Here is a 19,135-nt window from a genome sequence, read left to right on the forward strand (position 1 = left end):
GCACTTTGAACCAAATTGTTAACCATCGATATGCTAACAAAATATGATGTTGTTGCAAACTTTTGTCAAAAGATTTGTGTTTTTTCTTTAAACTTTTTTTAAAAAGAGAGGCTTTGGTTTTTGCAAGTGGTGATGAATGGTTCTATCTCTGATCTTGACGCGTGTTTGTGTGTGCGTGTGTGATGGAAACGCAACTAATTTGAAGCTATTGTGTGGATTTAGCTGCTACGGGTTTGCATGTTTTGAAGAGAGTGAATGTCAGGCTGTGCATCGTCTTGCCATGTGATTGTATATCTCATTGTGTAGCGACATTCACATGAATAAAAGCTTGTGCCTAAGGAGAAGTGGTTGTTTGATCATGCTCCAGATACACCACGCTTGTTCCTCATGTGATGTATTCAGTGGTGACGCCACGTCCGACAAAGCCTGTCTGTTTCTAGTCTAACCACGTGGTTAGTCATTTGCATTCAACAACATCAATGGAGTTGGGTGAAATACATTTATTCACTCTGAATAGAAAATTGAGGGAAAGTCAATTCTTGTGATCATGTAAAAACAAAAAATTCTGTTCTGTGGACTTGGCGCCCCATTTCTGGTGCAGATGTCCTGCTAACGTCACAGCTCTACTGCGACCTGCCAGTGCAAGGCTCACTCACTATGTGTGTGAGAATGCGCGCGTGAGTGAGAATGCGCGTGTGAGAAAGCGCGTGTGTGAGAGAGCATCTGGCCTTTGACAGCTCAACTGAGATCGATGACAATCTGGGAATCGCAAGCTACAGTAGCGAGTGCTAGTATGCTCACATGTGACTCTCATTCTTTGCCAGACAGCAAGCCTCAACTGCTCGCTGCAGGTAATGTTTTAAAATAAGACGATATGTATTGATGCTGTCTTAACACTTCCAAACCTCGATCAGCTCAAACAAAAGACATCCCTTGACTGCTATTTTCTACCACTCAAAGGGTTAAATGCTTTCAACATGCAAAACGGAGAGTGAAACATACAGAAAATCAGTTTGGTTCAACTTTGGTAACAGTTTTAAGCGCTCAAGGACACTAACCCGCGTGAGGGGCACTATATAAATGCAAGTTATTGTAGTTTCCATGTTGTGTTTGGTAAACACATCAAGATCGAGACTGGGGTCAGTAGAGCTGTCTACCTGGTTAAGTGCGATCAAAACAGGACAATCAGGAGACAACTTGACTGACCAGGAAGCCCGGCATTACTGTAAAACACTTTACATTTCTTTTTAACCTAATGTAATTTTCTATAATTGCTCTTCGTTCCAGTCCTGATGACGGGTAAGGTTCCAGCACTTTTCAATCTTGCGTAGGCTCTGATGGCAGAGGGTTCTGGTGGGTTGATGAAGACGCTGGATCCTGGCCTCCTGATCCAATCAGCTGAAGGGATCCTCGCCTTTTTCTCGCTGCAGGGTCGCTGGCCCAATCCAGCACTGGCCTCTAGGTCCGGGCTTCCAATGGCTCTCCTAGGGCCCCTGTGTGAAATTGACAATTGCTTATTGCAAGGGTCGATGATCGAACACAAGCGTTTGCTGGAGAAAGCTTCACTTCAAATCTCGTATTCACCCCAACACGTCAACAGGTTAAGATTTGAAACTTGATTCATAATCTGTCCATATGACCCATGGTCCTCTTGAACCTTTCTCATTTTTCGGTTGTGACATTAAACAGATGCTAGGTTTGCCCGGTCAAGAGCACATTAAATTGCCCACAGAGCTACTCGAAAAGAGAATATAGTTTCTCTCTCTGTGTCCTGGCCGACAATCCCCCAGTTAAATCGTCCATTCACTTCATGTGCTGTTTGTGGGATGTTGCTGTGCGTGAATTGGCTGCCACATTTGCCTACAAAACTGTCACAGCAACTGCTCATGATGCGCTTGGAGGACATTTTGATGTTATAGGCATTCTATTAAATGTAAGGATTATTATATCAATATCCAACAAGCCAGTTACCAGCTTGCAAACGCACAATTAGATTGCTGAAATACAGTAGCCAATGTGGAAATCATTTAAGAACTAATTCATTGAATTGAGTGCTTTCATTTCCCTCCAGTTCCCCCTTTGCCAAACCCGCCTGCATCCCACCCACGCACAGCTGTAATAGAGTATGACTGGTCCAAGCATTACGATGTCTCTTACACAGGGGGGCTGTGTTCTTTCCTGCCCTCGTACTTTGATCCGTTCGCTGGTACCCCCGAGGCAGCCCACAGCTGCGTCTGAGGAATAAGCTAAAGAGAGAGATGAGAAAAGCGAAATCATTGATTTTTGTTAATAATCATTGAAATTGTTGAACTAAAACAGGAGTTTGTGTGACACACCAAATGTGGAAACGAGTTCTCTTAAGACTGGACGTGTACCGTGGCTTTTTGATCAAGGTGCGTTTGCTGGGCAGAAGCTCTAAATAAAGCCAATGGTGCGGCTTCTTGCACCTATTTCTAATTACAGGAGAAATGTCTCCGCTGAGAGATGCATTTGGTGTGCAGCCTCATTGACAGAACCCCGCTGCTATGACGCCTCATTAGGGGGAAAGTCTTGTAGCGAAGGAATTCGGCCCAGTGTAAGGAAAGCGTTTAGCTATTTTTTTTTCCTCCCCTCACATTGAAGTTCTGAAAAAACATTCCATTTCCATGACCTTTAAAGCTCCCTGTTGTGCAGATTCCCGCAGCTTGGCGAGAGTGGTTCTCAGGTGAGAGTTCTCCTCCTCTAGCACACGTATCCGCAGGCCGTTGGCTTCAAGCTGCTTCTCCATGTCCAGCGTGATGTCGCCCGTACCTGCCGGAGACCAAATGTCACACGCAGTTTTTAAGCTATTACATTCAAGATCAATAATACTAATAATAATCCTTGCATCTGCAATGTTTTGCTCACAAAATACAGTCAATTCACTTTACAGTATATTCTGTGAAGCGCTTTGAGACTTCTCAAAGACGTGACAAGGCGCTATATCAAATGCAAGGATTATTATTTATTATTATAGCGCCTTATGTTGTTGAGACGTTTCAAAGTGTTTCACAGGATATATTGTGAAGTGAATTGACTGCGTTTTTGGGCGAAGCATGGCAGGCAATTGCGTACAGCAATGTCCCACAAACAGTCGTGTATTGAGTGACCAATTTATTTACTCCTTGCAACCTTTTAAATGGCCGTTTCCAGCGGACATTCACCTTTACGTTGCTGATGTGACCGAACAGAATAATTTCAGTTAAGTTGGTTTACAAGGGGTGGGGAGGGAGCGTGGAAGCTGGTAGTGTCTTACTCTCACACTGAGCTTCTGCTGGGACGTTCAGTTCAGGAAACATGACCAGGAGCCTCTGCTGTTCTTTGTGATCCTCTGTCTGTCTCTCCAGCTCTGACACCCGCCTCATTAGCTCAGCCACGGCTTTTTCTGACCCCTGATTTATCTGCTTTGTTTGCACCTGTAAACAAGAAAGGGATGTGGAGTTGAGGTACAGATCAGCCATGATGTGATAGAATGGCAGAACCAGACTCGAGGCTGAATGGCCTACTCTTGTTCATTTGTTCCAAATCCCTGACTGTCCAGTGCCTTGGGACGTTTTCCCAACGTGAAAGGCGCTCTGTAAATGTAATTTGTTGTTGTTGTCCCTTTGGATGAGGCATTGCCCCCGGCATGAAGTGTCTGCTTCAAATCCTGCAGATACCTGCATGCAAACCTTGGAGTCCCACTCAGAAGCCGGACTTATTTCCACTTCCATGAGGTTGGATTGGGCGGAAAAGGCACCTGGCTGGAGATGGATCAGTGACCAAGTGATGGTCCATTGGAGACTCGTATCTGGGTAGGTACAGGTTTCTGACCTGTCACTAACCACACGTGTGTTGGACCCACCAGTTCTAGTACCTCCTGCTGCTGTTTGTCTCTCTCTGCGCTGACTGTGTCCAGCCGCTCCTGTAACTCAGCCATTCCTTCCTCAGACTCCGCCAATGACGTCCTCAGACTCTCGCACTCCTTGTCCAGCTGGTCCACGTGCTCCAGCAGGGCGTTCTGCTTCTCCTTCAGAGACTGGGTTTGTGTGTGTTAAAAAAAGAAAAAAAATGTTAATTCTGCAAATGTGGCTGCACATGTGTACGTTGTGTGTGTGTGGAAGAAAGTATATGGCTGGGCGTGTGTGTATGTATGTGTGAGGGAGAGTGCGGATCTATGTGTTTCTGTGTATTCATCTATTAGTATCAGCCACTATCCTCCAAAGGTTTGCAACTCTCTCCCTCAATCCCTCCACCTACCCCCTCCTTCCCCTCTTTTAGATTATGACTGAAGAACTTCCTCTTCAATCGTGCCTCTCTCAGCTCGGTGTTGAGCTCCGCCACTGGACTCCGCCAAGCATTCTGAGACGGTGCAGGGTGCTATATAATTGCAAGTTGTTGCTCGAGAGTATGCTGTGTGCCTGTGTGTGCGCATACATGTACAACTGGGCCTGTATCTCAGAGGGCGAGGAATCAGCCACCGTCCCACCTCAGTCCGGCAGCTTCTCTCATTACACAGAGGTGCAGTCGCGGGGAAATTAAGATACTGGATTGAGTTGCACACGATCAAAAGATGCCGCGCGTTTTCATTCTCAGGGACTTTACCTCCTCGTGCCTCAAAAGGCTGTCGATCTTTGCTCTCTCTTTGTCCAGTTCACTGCCGACAGTGTTGAGCTGACTTCCGGCACTCTCCAGCTGAGCGGTTAGCTCTCTGACTCGCTCCTCGAGGCTCAACACCAAGCTCTCATCTGTCTTCTGGGTCCTCACTTCCTCCAGCAAGGCTGCTTTCACCAGTTCTGGGCATCAAGCAATAAGATACAGAGTCAACCATAAGAACATTAGAATTTGCTGGGCGAAAGGAGACCAAGGTCCATCTAGTTCGCCTTCCACCATCCTGGGGTTGCTTGACATGTCCTGTTTCAAACTATGTAACCAGACAACCAAGTTGTTATCCCAGTCTCCAGAAGACATTGGGATTTCACACACACAGTAAGCTATCAAAGGGATTTTACATGTACCAAGGTCTCGGATGAGTGCATGCTGCTCCTTCAGTTCCTCCTTCAGGATTGACACTCTCTCTTCCAGTGCAGCGCTCCCTGTAACAGAATGGAAATGGCATTGTGAGAAGCCCACAGGTTCCACCAGCAATGCAACCCCCACCTCTTCTCTGATGTATTACAGTGCGTCACGCCCCAAAGCTTTGGAACTCTCTCCCCCAATCCTTCCGCCTTGTCCCTTCTCTTTTAAGACCTTCCTCCTGTTTATTGTTAGCTCCTCCCTCCCCCAGGGCTTGACGTCAGCTCCGCCACTGTTGAGCGTTCCAAGGCGCTGCCCCACATCAAAGGCTCTGTGTAAATGCAAGTTGTTATTTGGTGTTGCTTGCTCCAATCCCTTGCATTGCCGCTCGGGTTTACCTCTCCTCAGCTCCTCTTTCTCGCTTTCCAGTGTGGCCACAGTCCGGGCGTTCCTGCTGTTAACCTCTTCCACCCGGCACTCACACTCTCTCTCCATCAGCTCCTGCCGCCCCCTCTCCCTCTCCAACTCTCTCTCCAGGCTCCTGATCCGCTCCTGCAGCTGGCCCTGCTGCTCGGCCGAGACCCGGAGTTCGGCTTTGAGTGGCTCCACCCGCCCGGTCAGCTCCGCCAGGTGTTTGTTGATGCGTGCAAGGTCCTTGTTCTGCTCGCAGGCCCAGTAGGCCACGTCGGTGGCGCTCAGAGTCCCCTCTCCCAGGGCTTCGCTCACCACCGCCCGGAAACGGCCCAGGGATGAGGGGAGGTTCTGCTGGTGACAGACAGCCATGATGGAGCTGCCCACATCCTTGAGGGTGGCCTGGGTGCGGGCGCAGGCGTCACATGGCACCAGGGACGATTCCATGGTTTGCAGCCCGACGCTCCGGGTGCCTTTGGCGATATCGGGGGCGGGGAACTTTACCGAAGCCCCTCTTGAGCTGGCGGAGCCTTTGGTAACACCGATGGAGGCTGAGGGTTGTTTGGGAACAGCTAACTGGCATCTTGTGAAGTGGTCGCTCTGTGCCTCAGGAACGATCAGCTCGCTTCTCACTTTGGAGCGGTCTTCCTTTGAGAACCTTTTCTGTTTGAAACGGGATGGAAAAAAACAAAATCCATTTCAAAGCAGTTAAACCACAACTCTCTCCCTCACTGATCTTTCAAAGTGCCGGCACAGACACGATGGCCCCAATGGCCTCCTTCTGTGCTGTATGATTCTATGAAACAGCTTGATGTTGTGATGGGAAGACGGTTGAGGGTAGGTATTCTGGAATCCTGAGGCCAAAGGGCCTTTTCATCCACACACACCTTCCCTCCCTTCTGTGAACCCTACCTGCTGGTAAAGCTGCCCAAGCTGAAGCATGCTGTTCCAATATCTCTTCACTACCAGCCCAACAGACATGCATGGCCCCCTGGACTTGGAGATGGGGATGTTCTGCTCCGTGATAAGGATGTCAGCATAGTGAGTGATACTCTGCAGCAATAACACCAGCCTATAGACAGACAAATGGACAGAGAGAGAGAGTTACACCTAGAACCACTTTTCCTGGATCACTGAGATAGATTCATATTATATCCAGATCGTAAGTGGTTGTTAAAATTTGAGCACTCCCATCTGGTAATGAGGATAAGTACTGTACTGACATCATCCAGATAAAAATATAATAATAATGCTTACATTTGACATAGTGCCTTATCATGTTTCAAAACACTTCACAGAATATACTGTAAGGTAAATTGACTGTATATTTTGTCGGTGAAACGCAATTTATGGACACCTAATGAACGTTACCATCCTCCCAATTGTTGTGCAGGTAAGATGAAAATAGTTCTTCCTCCCCACACCCCATCCCCTGCCCCTCTGCCAGCTCTTTAAAATATGTTTACCATCTTAAATAAAAAACATCAAACCCTTGCAGTTGCCTGGTGGGTGGTAGGTTTAAACTGCCGATATAAAGGTGCAGTTTCTCTATAACAGGACCCAACTGGACTTGGTTTGGTAGTTTGTAACGTACCTGTCAATCACCAGCTCAAACAGCATGATGTGAGAATGCTGAGTATACTCGAGGTCATCCTCAAAATAATCGTAACACTCCATCAAAGACACGAGATCCAGCTCGCATGAAGTTTTATCCGGAAACTTCCATGAGGGATAGCGCACTGCGCCGACCCGAGAGAACACATCAATGATTGTCCCCTGGACCTCCGTGACATCCTTACGCAAACTGTCCAAACAGTTTGGATTGCCGAGAAGTAGAGTCATTTTAAGAGATCTGAAATCCGGGCATAAAGTAGGCTTATACTTGTACTCAAAAATAATATTTCTTCATCGGAATTTCTGATCGTCTTGGTTTTGTGGCAAATTCGAATCGCGTTGATGCTGTAGTATGCTCACAGGCATTAACTAATCTGTAGGAAATAGAAATAATTGAAATAGGTAAAGGATCTGATTCAGCATTCTGGCCCTTAATTACTCTACCCACCACATTTGCCTATGCCCCACCTACCAGACTTTGCCTACTACTTTGCTGCGTTTCACCCACAAAAACCGTCAATTCAGACGCTTTGAGATGTCTCGAACCGTGTGCTAAGGTGCTATATCGAATGCAAAAATTATTAATAACTACAATATAATAATCATAACAACCCTTGCAATTCGCGTAGCACCTTATCGCGTGTTTGAGAGCGCTTCACAGAGTAATACCAGCCCCCCCCCCACCCCCCTCGCCCTCCGTCCACCCAATACTCCGCCAGCATTCACCCTCAAGGTGAGTTAACACACGAGTAAGGGCAGCTTGGAACACAGCAGCAGGCCATTCAGCCCCTCGAGCCTGTTCTGCCACTCTATTAGATGGCGACTTAATAATAATAATAATAACAATAATAATCCTTGCATTCGATATCTCGCTTTTCACGTCGGGAGGACGTCGTCCCAAAGCGCTTCACAGAACACACCGTAGAGTGAATCGTGTGTGTGTGTGTATAATATATATATATTCGCAGACGGCCGCGGATTGAAAACGACCAATTTTATTGTTGTTTTGGTGGGGGGTGGAGTGGGGGGGGTTTTGGAGGGGTTATTATTGGCTTTGGAGGGACTTATTCTGATGGGAGCTGTATCCCAACCCCCGTTGGGTAAGGAAAGCCTGGCACCATCAGGGGGGGGGGGGGGGGGCAAGCAATACGGGAGGGTCGTGGGGTGGGGTGATCTGGAAGGGGGAGAGGCGAATGATGGGTTGAAAGGTAAATGGAGGGCAGTGGAAGGGTCCCCTCCCCCGGTGCTGGTTACCTGCCATGGGTGGCTTGTCCTCGGGCCCACAGCCCGTTCCCATGGTTGCACGCAATGGGACGTGACATACGCAAACCCCCCCCCGTGCGTGATGTCGTCATTCCAAGCCCCCGAACGAGTGACCCCCCCGACCCGGGACCGTACCATTCGGCCACCGCCGACGTCCGTAAAGGCGAGCGTTCCTGCAGAGGGAAAAACAGAGGAGACTGACGTGGACCGGAGTCGCGATGAAAACTTGGTTGAACCTTCGAATCGTTGAAAGGAAACGAACTGGGTGGGTTTTTTTGTTGCCTGCGTGAGTTATTTGTGAGGGTTCCCCCCCCCCACTCCTCTCTCTCTCTCTCTCTCTCTCCTATGTGGTACAGTCCAGGCCGCCATCTTGTCGGCGGGAGCGAGCGCGCGCTTCGAGCGCAGTCGGTTGGAAGGAGCCGTAGAAATGCCGGCGGGGCCGGTACAGGCGCTCGTCCCTCCTCCGCCGCCTCAGTCGGAGAACCAGGTAAAGAGCCAGGCGGCGGATATCATAGAATCGACGTAAATCGAGATGAAACTGGAACCCGCGGCCCTCCACTGCGTGTGTGTGTGTGTGTGGGCCCGTGTGGAGCAGCCTGAGGCCTAACCCCAAATACGAAGCCCAGAGAGTGGAAGCATTGATTCGCCCCCTCACCCCCCACACACACACACTGACCCCCACTCACCCCACCCCACACACACTGACCCCCACTCACCCCCCCCACACACACTGACCCCCCCTCACCCCCCACACACACACACACACTGACCCCCACTCACCCCACACACACACACTGACCCCCACTCACCCCACCCCACACACACACACACACTGACCCCCCCCTCACCCCCCACACACACTGACCCCCATTCCCCCCCAACGCACACACACTGACCCCCATTCCCCCCAACGCACACACTGACCCCATTCCCCCCAACGCACACACTGAGCCCCATTCCCCCCAACGCACACACTGAGCCCCATTCCCCCCAACGCACACACTGACCCCCATTCCCCCCAACGCACACACACTGACCCCCATTCCCCCCAACGCACACACTGACCCCCATTCCCCCCAACGCACACACTGACCCCCATTCCCCCCCAACGCACACACACTGACCCCCATTCCCCCCAACGCACACACTGACCCCCATTCCCCCCAACGCACACACACTGACCCCCATTCCCCCCAACGCACACACACTGACCCCCATTCCCCCCCAACGCACACACACTGACCCCCATTCCCCCCAACGCACACACTGACCCCCATTCCCCCAACGCACACACTGACCCCCATTCCCCCCAACGCACACACTGACCCCCATTCACTCCAACGCACACACTGACCACATTCCCCCCCACACACACATTGACCCCATTCTCCCCCCCCATGCACACACTCACCCCATTCCCCCCCACACACACTGACCCCATTCCCCCACCTACATTCTCTTTTGCCCCCATGCTGACCCCGCTCCCCCCACACACACCCTCACCCTACTCGCTTTCCAGCACCACCCACCATACAAACCCCATAAGCCCCTGCACACTAACTCCCTTCTGCTCATTGTTGTTGACACAGATTATCTGTCACATTTTCCCCATAAAGAAGTCACAATGCTTCAAAGAAGCTCATTATGTAAATTATTTTGACATCATTCAGCATTCTGTATTAACTTATTATAAATTCAAACCCAATTTAGTCTTGTTCCTAATTATGTGATAACCTGGCAGGTCTATTTCTGGGGTAGTGCATCTTTGTACCGTTGAATGGGAAGGTTATGGAGGCGATTTTGTTATAATAATAATGATAATCCTTCATTTGATATAGCGCTTTTCATGTCCTTTAGACCTCTCAAAGCGCTTCACAGAATATACTGTAAATTTAATTGACTGTATATTTTGTTGGCGAAACAATGTTCTTTGATGTTCTCTTGTACTCTGCTTGTACTCTGGGACGCTGCCCTACGTGAGGGGTACTATATAAATGCAAGTTGTTGTTTTAGGGGAGAGGGCCTTCAAGATTTTAAGGCATTGATATGCTAAAGAGCTGCTTACGATGGCAGTCAGCTGTACGTGTCTTTTCCAGTTGATGTTGTGTTGCTCTTCATCAAAGGCACATGCACGAAGAAGGATATTCAGATGAAGTCCATGGGGCTCCAATGCATTTGCTTGAGGCTGGTTGCAAAGTGACGGGCACAAGGCATGGAATAGGTTGTCTGCCTGTGTGACTAGGGTTGAGACATTAAAAAGCTTATTATACTTAGGGTGACATTTAGGCCCATGAATAACATTTTATATGAATTCATGTTCAACTGAATACAGCAAATTAAAAATCACATCTTGTAGCGATCACTAACGGGTTCTTTTGTTTCAAAAGGTGCCAGAGGAAACTAAAGATGAAATACCAACGGCCAAGCCCATCGTTGGTATCATCTATCCCCCTCCAGAGGTCAGGAACATTGTTGACAAGACTGCAAGTTTCGTAGCTAGGTGAGTTTATCATTATATTTGATGTTTGACTGGATTTATTGCAGTGCGATGAACCTTTGAAGAATATAACATTTGCACCTTTTTTCCTGTTGATTAGAAACGGCCCAGAATTTGAAGCTCGTATCCGTCAGAATGAAATCAACAACTCCAAATTTAATTTCTTGAATCCTAATGATCCATACCATGCATATTACCGGCACAAAGTCAATGAGTTCAAGGAAGGGAAAGGTCAGGAACCTTCGGCCGCTGTGCCGAAGGTTATGCAACAGCAGCAACTACCACAAAAGGTAAGAAACATTGCTAAGAGTGACTGAGGAAACCACTTAATCGCTGAATGCCTTAAGCTTATATTGTCATGTGTAAACGGTAAAAATGTGAATTTATTGTCTTTTCATAACGTAAATCATAAGATTTTTCTGGAGTTAATTTATCTCATTGTCTTTCAATAACCTTTTTGTACTCTAATTAAAGTTATAGATCTACACATTTATTTGCATTTATTTTTCCTTGTGAAACAGGTACAAGCACAGGTAATTCAAGAGACAATTGTCCCAAAAGAGCCTCCCCCAGAGTTCGAGTTTATTGCTGACCCTCCCTCCATCTCAGCCTTTGATCTGGACGTTGTGAAACTCACGGCTCAGTTTGTGGCCAGAAATGGCCGACAGTTTTTGACTCAGTTGATGCAGAAGGAGCAGCGTAACTATCAGTTTGACTTTTTGCGACCACAGCACAGCTTGTTCAACTATTTTACCAAACTCGTGGAGCAGTACACCAAGGTAGGTAGAAGGCTGGACGCGTGAAAATATTCACTCTCCTTTCTACTCAACCATAATTCTTCCCACAAAGGGAACGTTTGAGGTGTGAATGGTTGTCAAATGAATATTTTTTTACTTTTTATTCAGATCTTAATACCACCAAAAGGTTTAATTCTGAAATTGAAGAGAGAAGCGGAAAATCCCAAAGAAGTTTTAGATCAGGTGAGTTGATGAAACAATTAGGAGATGGCAGTTTCCCTAAAGACCCAAGTTTTTTTTTGAGAAAAATGCTGTCTGTTCTAGTTATGAAGAAAAACAAATTTGATGGAATGTGGAAAATCAGGTAAACCTGTCACATTGAATGCACTGGAAAATCGTACCTCTGTATCATTTTTGTTTGTCCTTTGCAGGTCAGGTACAGAGTTGAATGGGCAAAGTTTCAGGAACGTGAGAGGAGGAAGGAAGAGGAAGAGCGTGAAAGGGAGCGAGTGGCTTATGCACAGATTGACTGGCACGACTTTGTGGTGGTGGAAACGGTTGACTTCCAGCCAAACGAACAAGGCAAGTTATGTTACTGTACTTGTTACAGTAGGTGCCGGTCACATCCCATTTTACTACCTGTACTTCTGCCTAGGATTAAATATCAGAATAATTAAGACATAATAGGGTAATTGATTGTTTTAATTCCAGGGCACTTCCCTCCGCCAACTACCCCCGAAGAGCTCGGAGCTCGAATCTTGATGCAGGAGAGATATGAAAAGTTTGGAGAGAGCGAGGAAGTTGAAATGGAGGTGGAATCCGATGATGATGTTGAAGAAACTGATGATAAACCAGAAGAGGCTCCAGCACAGTTGGACCAAGATACTCAAGTGCAAGATATGGACGAGGTACATTAAGTTTATTCGTGTGGAAACGAGCAAAAAGGTGCTTTTTTCATTTGAATAACCACTGAGTTGGGAGGTTACCGTGATCTTGGTTATCTCCAGTGAAAGTGCAAAAAAAATTCATGAACGGTTGGGAGCCACTAATAGATTAAAAGTTGTGTAATTAAATATCTGGTTACTAATCCTTAAGTAATGACTCCTTGACTTGAGAGCAGAATATGGAGCGGAGAACGAACAGGCAAATGACATCTATAGATCCTGTTCCATCCAATGAACATGTATCATTGGTTCTTTTAGGGCTCAGATGATGAAGATGACGGTCAGAAAATACCACCCCCTCCTGAAACTCCAATGCCTCCACCGCTCCCCCCTACTCCAGACCAGGTCATCATCAGGAAGGACTATGACCCCAAAGGTAGGGGTAGAGGGCATGCAAATAAATGTGCAAACACTAGGGAATCTTACCTTTTGTATGAGTAACTTAGGCTGGAAAAGGAGAATTAAATCAGTTTATTCTTACTTGTTTCAGCTTCCAAACCAGTGCCTGGTGCACCCGCCCTGGATGAGTATCTCATCTCTCCCATCACCGGTGAGAAGATTCCTGCCAGTAAAATGCAGGAACACATGCGGATTGGGCTATTGGATCCCCGCTGGTTGGAGCAGCGTGAGCGTTCCATCCGCGAGAAACAGAGTGAAGATGAAGTGTACGCGCCAGGTGAGTGCTGCTATTTTATTTTACAACAACAACTTGCATTTATATAGCACCCCTCGAGCAGGGTAGGGTCCCAGAGCCTTAACAGAGGCAGAGCACAACGCTGAGCTGGGGGAAGGGGTGAGGTGACCATAGACACGGTTGAAGAGGAAGGTCTTCAGGCGCGATCTGAAAATGGAGAAGGAGGATGCAAGGCAGAGGGATAGAGGAAGAGTGTTCCAGAGTTTGTTCTGGAGTAGAGGCAGAAAGTATGGCCACCAATAGTGGAACGAGGGCACGAGGACAAGCAGGAGGCCGGGGCCAGTCAAGGCGAGGCAGCTTTAGGGTAGTTTTAGGAAGTAACTTGCTTCAATCTGAAACATATTGTTCCAACTATTTCATCTCTTCACCAGGTTTGGATATCGAAAGCAGTTTGAAACAGCTGGCTGAACGACGTACCGATATCTTTGGTGTGGAAGAAACCGCCATCGGTAAGAAGATTGGCGAGGAAGAAATTCAGAAACCAGAGGAAAAGGTAGGCTTTTGTTTTTACAGAGCACAGTCCAGTTAATTTATTCCTTGCTTCAGCATAAGCGTGTTTGTGAGCAGATCTCCGTAATTTCATGTAAATAACAGTCACTTCAGTTCCGAGTTCAATTTTTGCTATCTATTGAGTTTAGATGCATACAGATTTACTTGTCGTTATTTCGCTCTCAGATGGACGTGGCTCTGTCTTAACCTTTAACCTTTTCTTCAAAAGGCCATAGAGACCAATAGGTTTCAGGCTGGAAACCTGCGCAGTGTTAGTTATTCTCAGCCAGGATAGGGGTCAAGAAGGTAGAAAATATTACCCGGGGTTCCTGCTCTCCATTGCTGCTCAGAGTCTCCTGCTAGTAAAATAGTTTGATTTGATGTATTGGGTTACCTCTATTTGCTATAATTATACAAATGCCCATTTCTGTGGTAACATTCACTATTTTTCTCTTGTACAAAGGTCACTTGGGACGGTCATTCAGGCAGCATGGCCCGTACACAGCAGGCTGCACAAGCCAACATCACTCTACAGGAACAGATTGAAGCCATCCATAAGGCCAAGGGGCTGGTTCCAGAAGACGACACCAAAGAGAAAATTGGACCCAGTAAACCAATTGACTTACATCCCCTGCTTTCTTCATCAAATCCAATGAATATTCCACCATTGTCATCTGTACCTCGACCACCTTCCGTAAGTATTAAACAAAAAGTACCGGAAGTTAAAAGTTAGGGATTCCCGTTCAGTCGCGTCACTTTTCATCTCTGTTACATGACTGTGAGTTATTGAATCTTACAGCACAGAAGGATGTCATTCGGTGCATCGTACGTACCTGTGCCCATCTTTTTGAACAAACTAGTCCCACTCCCCCGCTCTTACCCCATAACTCTGTGAGCTATTAACATTGCAACCAAATGGACATGTGCACGTTATTTAATTGTTAGGAGTTTATTTTCCCGTAAATCATCATTACCTTGCCCTCTTTGGTCGTGTGAATTTGCTGTCTCATCCTTTGAAGTTTCAAAATCCAGGACTATTTCCGTCATAAAGTATCTGTTTCGTCTGTCCTTCTGCTGCACAATAACAGCCTTAGTAAAATAGGTGCATGAGAGCATTTAGCAGAGATTATATTCATTTGATCTGCTTGAAGGAATTCATGGGAACGGGGCATGAAGAAAAATGTTTGGATTTACAGTAAACTCCTGATAACCCGATCCTGGCTTATAACTTGTCACTACCACTTAAGTAATCAATAAGATGTCAATATCCTGGCTGCATTTATTCATGTGTTCGTACATATTCTGATCTTGCCACTCCGGATAACTTGTCGCTGAGCCCTTTGGAGTGACAAGTTAACCATGCTGTTAATTACAATCGTACAAGCAGACATGGTTTGTAGAGGGATCCTCTATCCAGCTCATTCTTTCTTCCCAGATAAAGGAGATGTGGTAGTTAAAGATATTTCGCTGGTTACCTTTTAATAACAGCACAAAATGGGTCCTTCAAACTATTAACAATGTATACATTGAAATCATACTACTTACACTATTGAATACTATATTTTTGGTTTCCAGATGCCTCCACCTGTGCGGAATACCATTGTCTCCTCAATGTCATCCATGCCTATTATGCCCAGGCCACCGATGGCTTCTGTGGTCCGTTTATCACCTTTAGCTTCACAGATGTCCCATATGCTTCATGGCTCTCGAATCAGTGTTTTACCAATGCCTCAATCAGCTTCACCTATGAACCCTCGCCCACCACCAATGGTGGTCCCATCAGGTACGTGAGGTTGAAGAGTTATTTTGTAAAGTAAGGGTTGCGTTTCAAACATGAAGTGGTTGGAGTTCTGAGGCTACTGATTTTTCACACTTCATTTTATGCACAGGATTCGTCCCTGCCCCTCCTGTGAATCCTGCTCCACTTTCAAGCTCCTTACCTCGCCCACCACCTCCAATGGAAGATGAGCCAGTAGCGAAAAAATCAAAAACTGAAGACAACCTTATTCCAGAAGAAGAGTTTCTGCGACGAAACAAGGTTTGTTCAGTCCATGCAGGAAGGTGGGGTGGGTTGGGGAGAGGTCAAATGATAAGGAAGCCAATCAAATCACATTTGAGGACTTGCGTTCAATAATAATAATAATCCTTGCATTTGAAATAGCACTATTCAATTCTTCGAGGCATCTCAAAGCGCTTCACAGAATATACTGTAAAGTGAATTGACTGTATATTTTGTGGATGAAACCTGGCAGCAAATTGCGCACAGCAGTGTCCTACAAACAGTCGTGGATTGAGTGACTAAACTATTGTTTCTTTTGGGATTTTTTGTTACACAAACCAGTGACATTAAACCAGTCACTACTTTTCAGCGAACTTTGCATGTCTTGCCTTTAGTAAATAAAAATGTACACAGGCATTAGCATCCCTGTGTTTGATATCTCTAACTTAACTTGTATTTCATTTAAGGGTCCAGTTACAGTCAAAGTGCAGGTTCCGAACATGCAGGATAAGAGTGAATGGAAGCTGAATGGCCAGGTCTTAACATTCACTATCCCTCTAACAGACCAGGTAAGGCACCTCATAAAAATCAGTAATATGTATACAAAACCAATATCAAATAGGATCTATGTTGTGCAGAGGCTTGATGAGATAATAATAATGATGATAATAATAATCCTTGCATTTGATTTAGCGCTTTTCACATCTTCTCAACGTCTCAAAGCGCTTCACAGAATAGACTGTAAAGTGAATTGACTGTATATTTGTGGGCGAATTGCGGCAGCCAATTGAGTTAAACCTGCATTGAACAAGAAAAGGTTATTCAACTCAGCAAACTTATTCTTTCCATGATCCATATACATTTTGCCCTGTTGGGCACACTGCAAAATTGTTCCCTGCCTTCAATTACACAATTCTTGGAGACTTACAGTTCAGATTATCAATGTGTGAGCTTCTATCTTCCAGCATAACGTTGCCATTGTGATACAGAAAGTATTTGGTCATTCTATCCTTATAAACATTATGTCTTAACCAGATCTTCCTGACCAAGTGTCTCAGTGCCCAGTACTTTTTTTCCCCCTCCCCAGGTATCTGTTATAAAGGTTAAAATCCATGAAGCTACAGGAATGCCTGCTGGTAAACAGAAGCTTCAGTATGAGGTGAGTAACAAATACCTCGATATTCAATGTCTAGTTGGTGGCTCTGGTTATATTATTATGACTAGTAGCTTTCGAGACATCCTCCAAATTTGATAATTTTAGGCTTCTTTAAATCCAAGCCATTACCGAGTAATTTTGATGCCTTAAGTTTGGAAACCTCTTTAATATGTAAAGAGTCCTTGAATCCAAGAATAAAGAACTCTTTAATTTTCTATTGTTTGACTGCAATGTGTCACATAAGCTTCACTTGAATTCCTGCGCACAAATTGCATTTTAGCGTCTGAATAGGAATAAATTCTGGTTTGTTAAACTTCAATTGTATTCAGTCTGATGGCGATATTCTTGGTTGTTCTCAGGGAATCTTCATCAAAGATTCAAACTCTCTGGCCTACTACAATGTGATAGGTGGCTCAGTTATCCATCTGGCCTTCAAAGAAAGAGGAGGTCGCAAGAAATAACCTATGGTGCTGAAATTGGAACTGGTTTGTGCACAGTTTTAAGAATGTGAATTCAACCAAACACGTTCAACATTTTGGAAATGTATTTGAACTCTAAACTCGTTCAATTTATTTACAAGCACGCAAACATTCAGAATAGAAATTGTAGAACAAGTGAAAACCTAGTACACCTTAAAGGTAAAATAAAGCTAATTCTAAAATCTGAATGCTTTCATCCTTTTAATACACAATTTCTCAGTTTTATTAGATGGAATTGTCAAATTTTCTAGGGCGGTAAAAGGGTGATGTTTGTGATTAATGGGACTTCCCACACAAAACCTTCATAGATTTGATTAGGTGCCTACTTGATTTCAAACAATTGTGATCCAAATGTAGCAAATTTTCTCTTTAGTCTACATAAGCGAACAACTTGTTAAATTATCTGCCCTGCTATTGTACAAACCATTACCATTTTGTGCTTAGCTTTATGTTGAATATTTGTAATAAAGCAATACCGATTCTTAAGTCTCTTGCTTTGTAATCTGTAAAGATTAAAAATGTGTTTGCATCCTAATTTTTCTGCCCTTGTCCTGTGTTCTGCTGACGATAGTAAAGTGATGAATTACGCCAGTCACTTTCCGGGATTATAATCAGCATGATGAGCATTAACAGTTGATGCCAGTTGCAAGCTGTGTGACCACTCTTGCGAGCATTTTTTAAAAAATGCATTAGGAAAATAATTAAGGTTGATTATTGTCATTAGTCTTTTTAATATGTTGGAAAATTGAATTTGAAGTGTATTGGAACATGAACACAAGGTACGTTAAGGAGTATTGTATCATGATGGATAAATTGTTTCTTGTAGTAATTGGCTGTTGTCCAATTTGGACTTTTAAGTATCTGAACGCAGTTCTTACGTTGAATATCTGGTTTTGCGGTAGATGGTAGCTGCAACTAATTGGAGATGTTGTAGACCTGCCCAAAGTGATTCATGCTACAAGCACACACACATTCAAGCAATCCTCCCTCCTGTAGGGAAATGAGTGCCTTTCACACAGCAACTCCCCCTGATATCATAGCTATTTCAAACCTTTTGAGGACAAATGATTTTGATATAGGCCCTGCCCATGGTAACAATTAAATATTGTATTGAGAGATGAGCATAGCAACACCTTACCTTTCACATAGGATAAGTGACTACGTCATGATGGGAATCACCAAGCAGGGAGGGAGAGAAAAGGAATTTGATTCTTTACCGAAGGTCGGGGAGAGGTACAAAGAGGGTAGAGTGCGGTATTTAAAGAATACAGGGCACAGACTTTCTTCTCATCCCTCACTACACAGGCACATGTTCCCATTGTTTCCCCAACAAGACAAGAACGTAAGTCATATTGACAGTGGAAGGATAGGGAAAGTGATTGAGGAATCTAGAGCTAATTAGAAAAGTTTTTTTTTAGTTCACACTAGTATTTTAATAATGCTAATCTAACTTTGTGTTTGTTATGATTCGAACATCCTGTAGGAGATGTCACCAGCTAGATGCACAAAAAAGTATTTCGCTCAACTGATTGAATTGTCATTCTATTAAAAATTGCTTTATGATTTATTGCTTTTAATCTCAATGAATACTTCTGTGACCAGTGTTTACAATACATAAGTGTTAATCATAAAAACATCTTTCCATTAAACTCCACGGAAACTCCAAATAGTTAAATTCTGAGGATGTATCTAATTGGTACAGGGCATTTGATTTCACTTCAGTGTCTTCCTGGGAGAATAGTTATTGATATAAATGCATATTACTGAACATTCCTGTTTAAATACAATGCTTGAAAATATGAATTAATATGCATGAGTGTGTAAATGGATTACTGTCAC

The 19,135-nt window shown here is 45.0% G+C and overlaps 2 protein-coding genes across 4 annotated transcripts; one reads left to right on the top strand and one right to left on the bottom strand.

Annotated features, from left to right (window-relative positions):
• Positions 1-492: 492 nt before the first annotated feature.
• On the bottom strand, positions 493-8,345 carry ccdc157 (coiled-coil domain containing 157). Of its 3 annotated transcripts, none has more exons than XM_042337803.1 (11): positions 8,293-8,345; positions 7,019-7,412; positions 6,337-6,496; positions 5,412-6,087; positions 5,016-5,093; positions 4,603-4,793; positions 3,875-4,036; positions 3,275-3,434; positions 2,651-2,790; positions 2,158-2,246; positions 493-1,493 (listed from the first exon to the last, which is right to left on the bottom strand). In XM_042337803.1, exons 2-11 carry the CDS (start codon positions 7,264-7,266, stop codon positions 1,253-1,255), a joined length of 2,145 nt encoding a protein of 714 aa, XP_042193737.1. In that variant the 5' UTR covers positions 7,267-7,412; positions 8,293-8,345; the 3' UTR covers positions 493-1,252. The 3 variants fall into 3 exon arrangements, with proteins under 3 accessions (XP_042193737.1, XP_042193736.1, XP_042193735.1); XM_042337802.1 differs by having other exon boundaries at positions 3,281-3,434; positions 3,863-4,036; XM_042337801.1 differs by having other exon boundaries at positions 3,863-4,036.
• Positions 8,346-8,704: 359 nt separating this feature from the next.
• sf3a1 (splicing factor 3a, subunit 1) lies at positions 8,705-17,780 on the top strand. The gene is given in 16 exon segments (NM_001292854.1): positions 8,705-8,788; positions 10,689-10,801; positions 10,899-11,088; positions 11,320-11,577; positions 11,704-11,778; positions 11,967-12,117; positions 12,247-12,443; positions 12,738-12,855; positions 12,970-13,155; positions 13,545-13,666; positions 14,126-14,356; positions 15,238-15,445; positions 15,552-15,700; positions 16,129-16,230; positions 16,749-16,820; positions 17,177-17,780. Coding segments are annotated over 16 exon segments (2,334 nt in total). The 5' UTR covers positions 8,705-8,728; the 3' UTR covers positions 17,279-17,780.
• The last annotated feature ends 1,355 nt before the right edge of the window (positions 17,781-19,135 follow it).

Source organism: Callorhinchus milii, unplaced genomic scaffold (genome assembly GCF_018977255.1).
Source record: "Callorhinchus milii isolate IMCB2004 unplaced genomic scaffold, IMCB_Cmil_1.0 Scaffold8, whole genome shotgun sequence".
Classification (NCBI taxonomy): domain Eukaryota; kingdom Metazoa; phylum Chordata; class Chondrichthyes; order Chimaeriformes; family Callorhinchidae; genus Callorhinchus; species Callorhinchus milii.

Bases quoted from the DNA above. Each gene is read 5' to 3' on its own strand.
- ccdc157 (XM_042337801.1), bottom strand. From the start codon at position 7,266: ATGACTCTACTTCTCGGCAATCCAAACTGTTTGGACAGTTTGCGTAAG. The intron at 6,497-7,018 runs GTACGTTACAAA...GTCTGTCTATAG, and splicing joins TTTGAGCTGGTGATTGACAG to GCTGGTGTTATTGCTGCAGA. The intron at 2,791-3,274 runs GTAAGACACTAC...GGTCTCCGGCAG, and splicing joins AGCAGAAGCTCAGTGTGAGA to GTACGGGCGACATCACGCTG.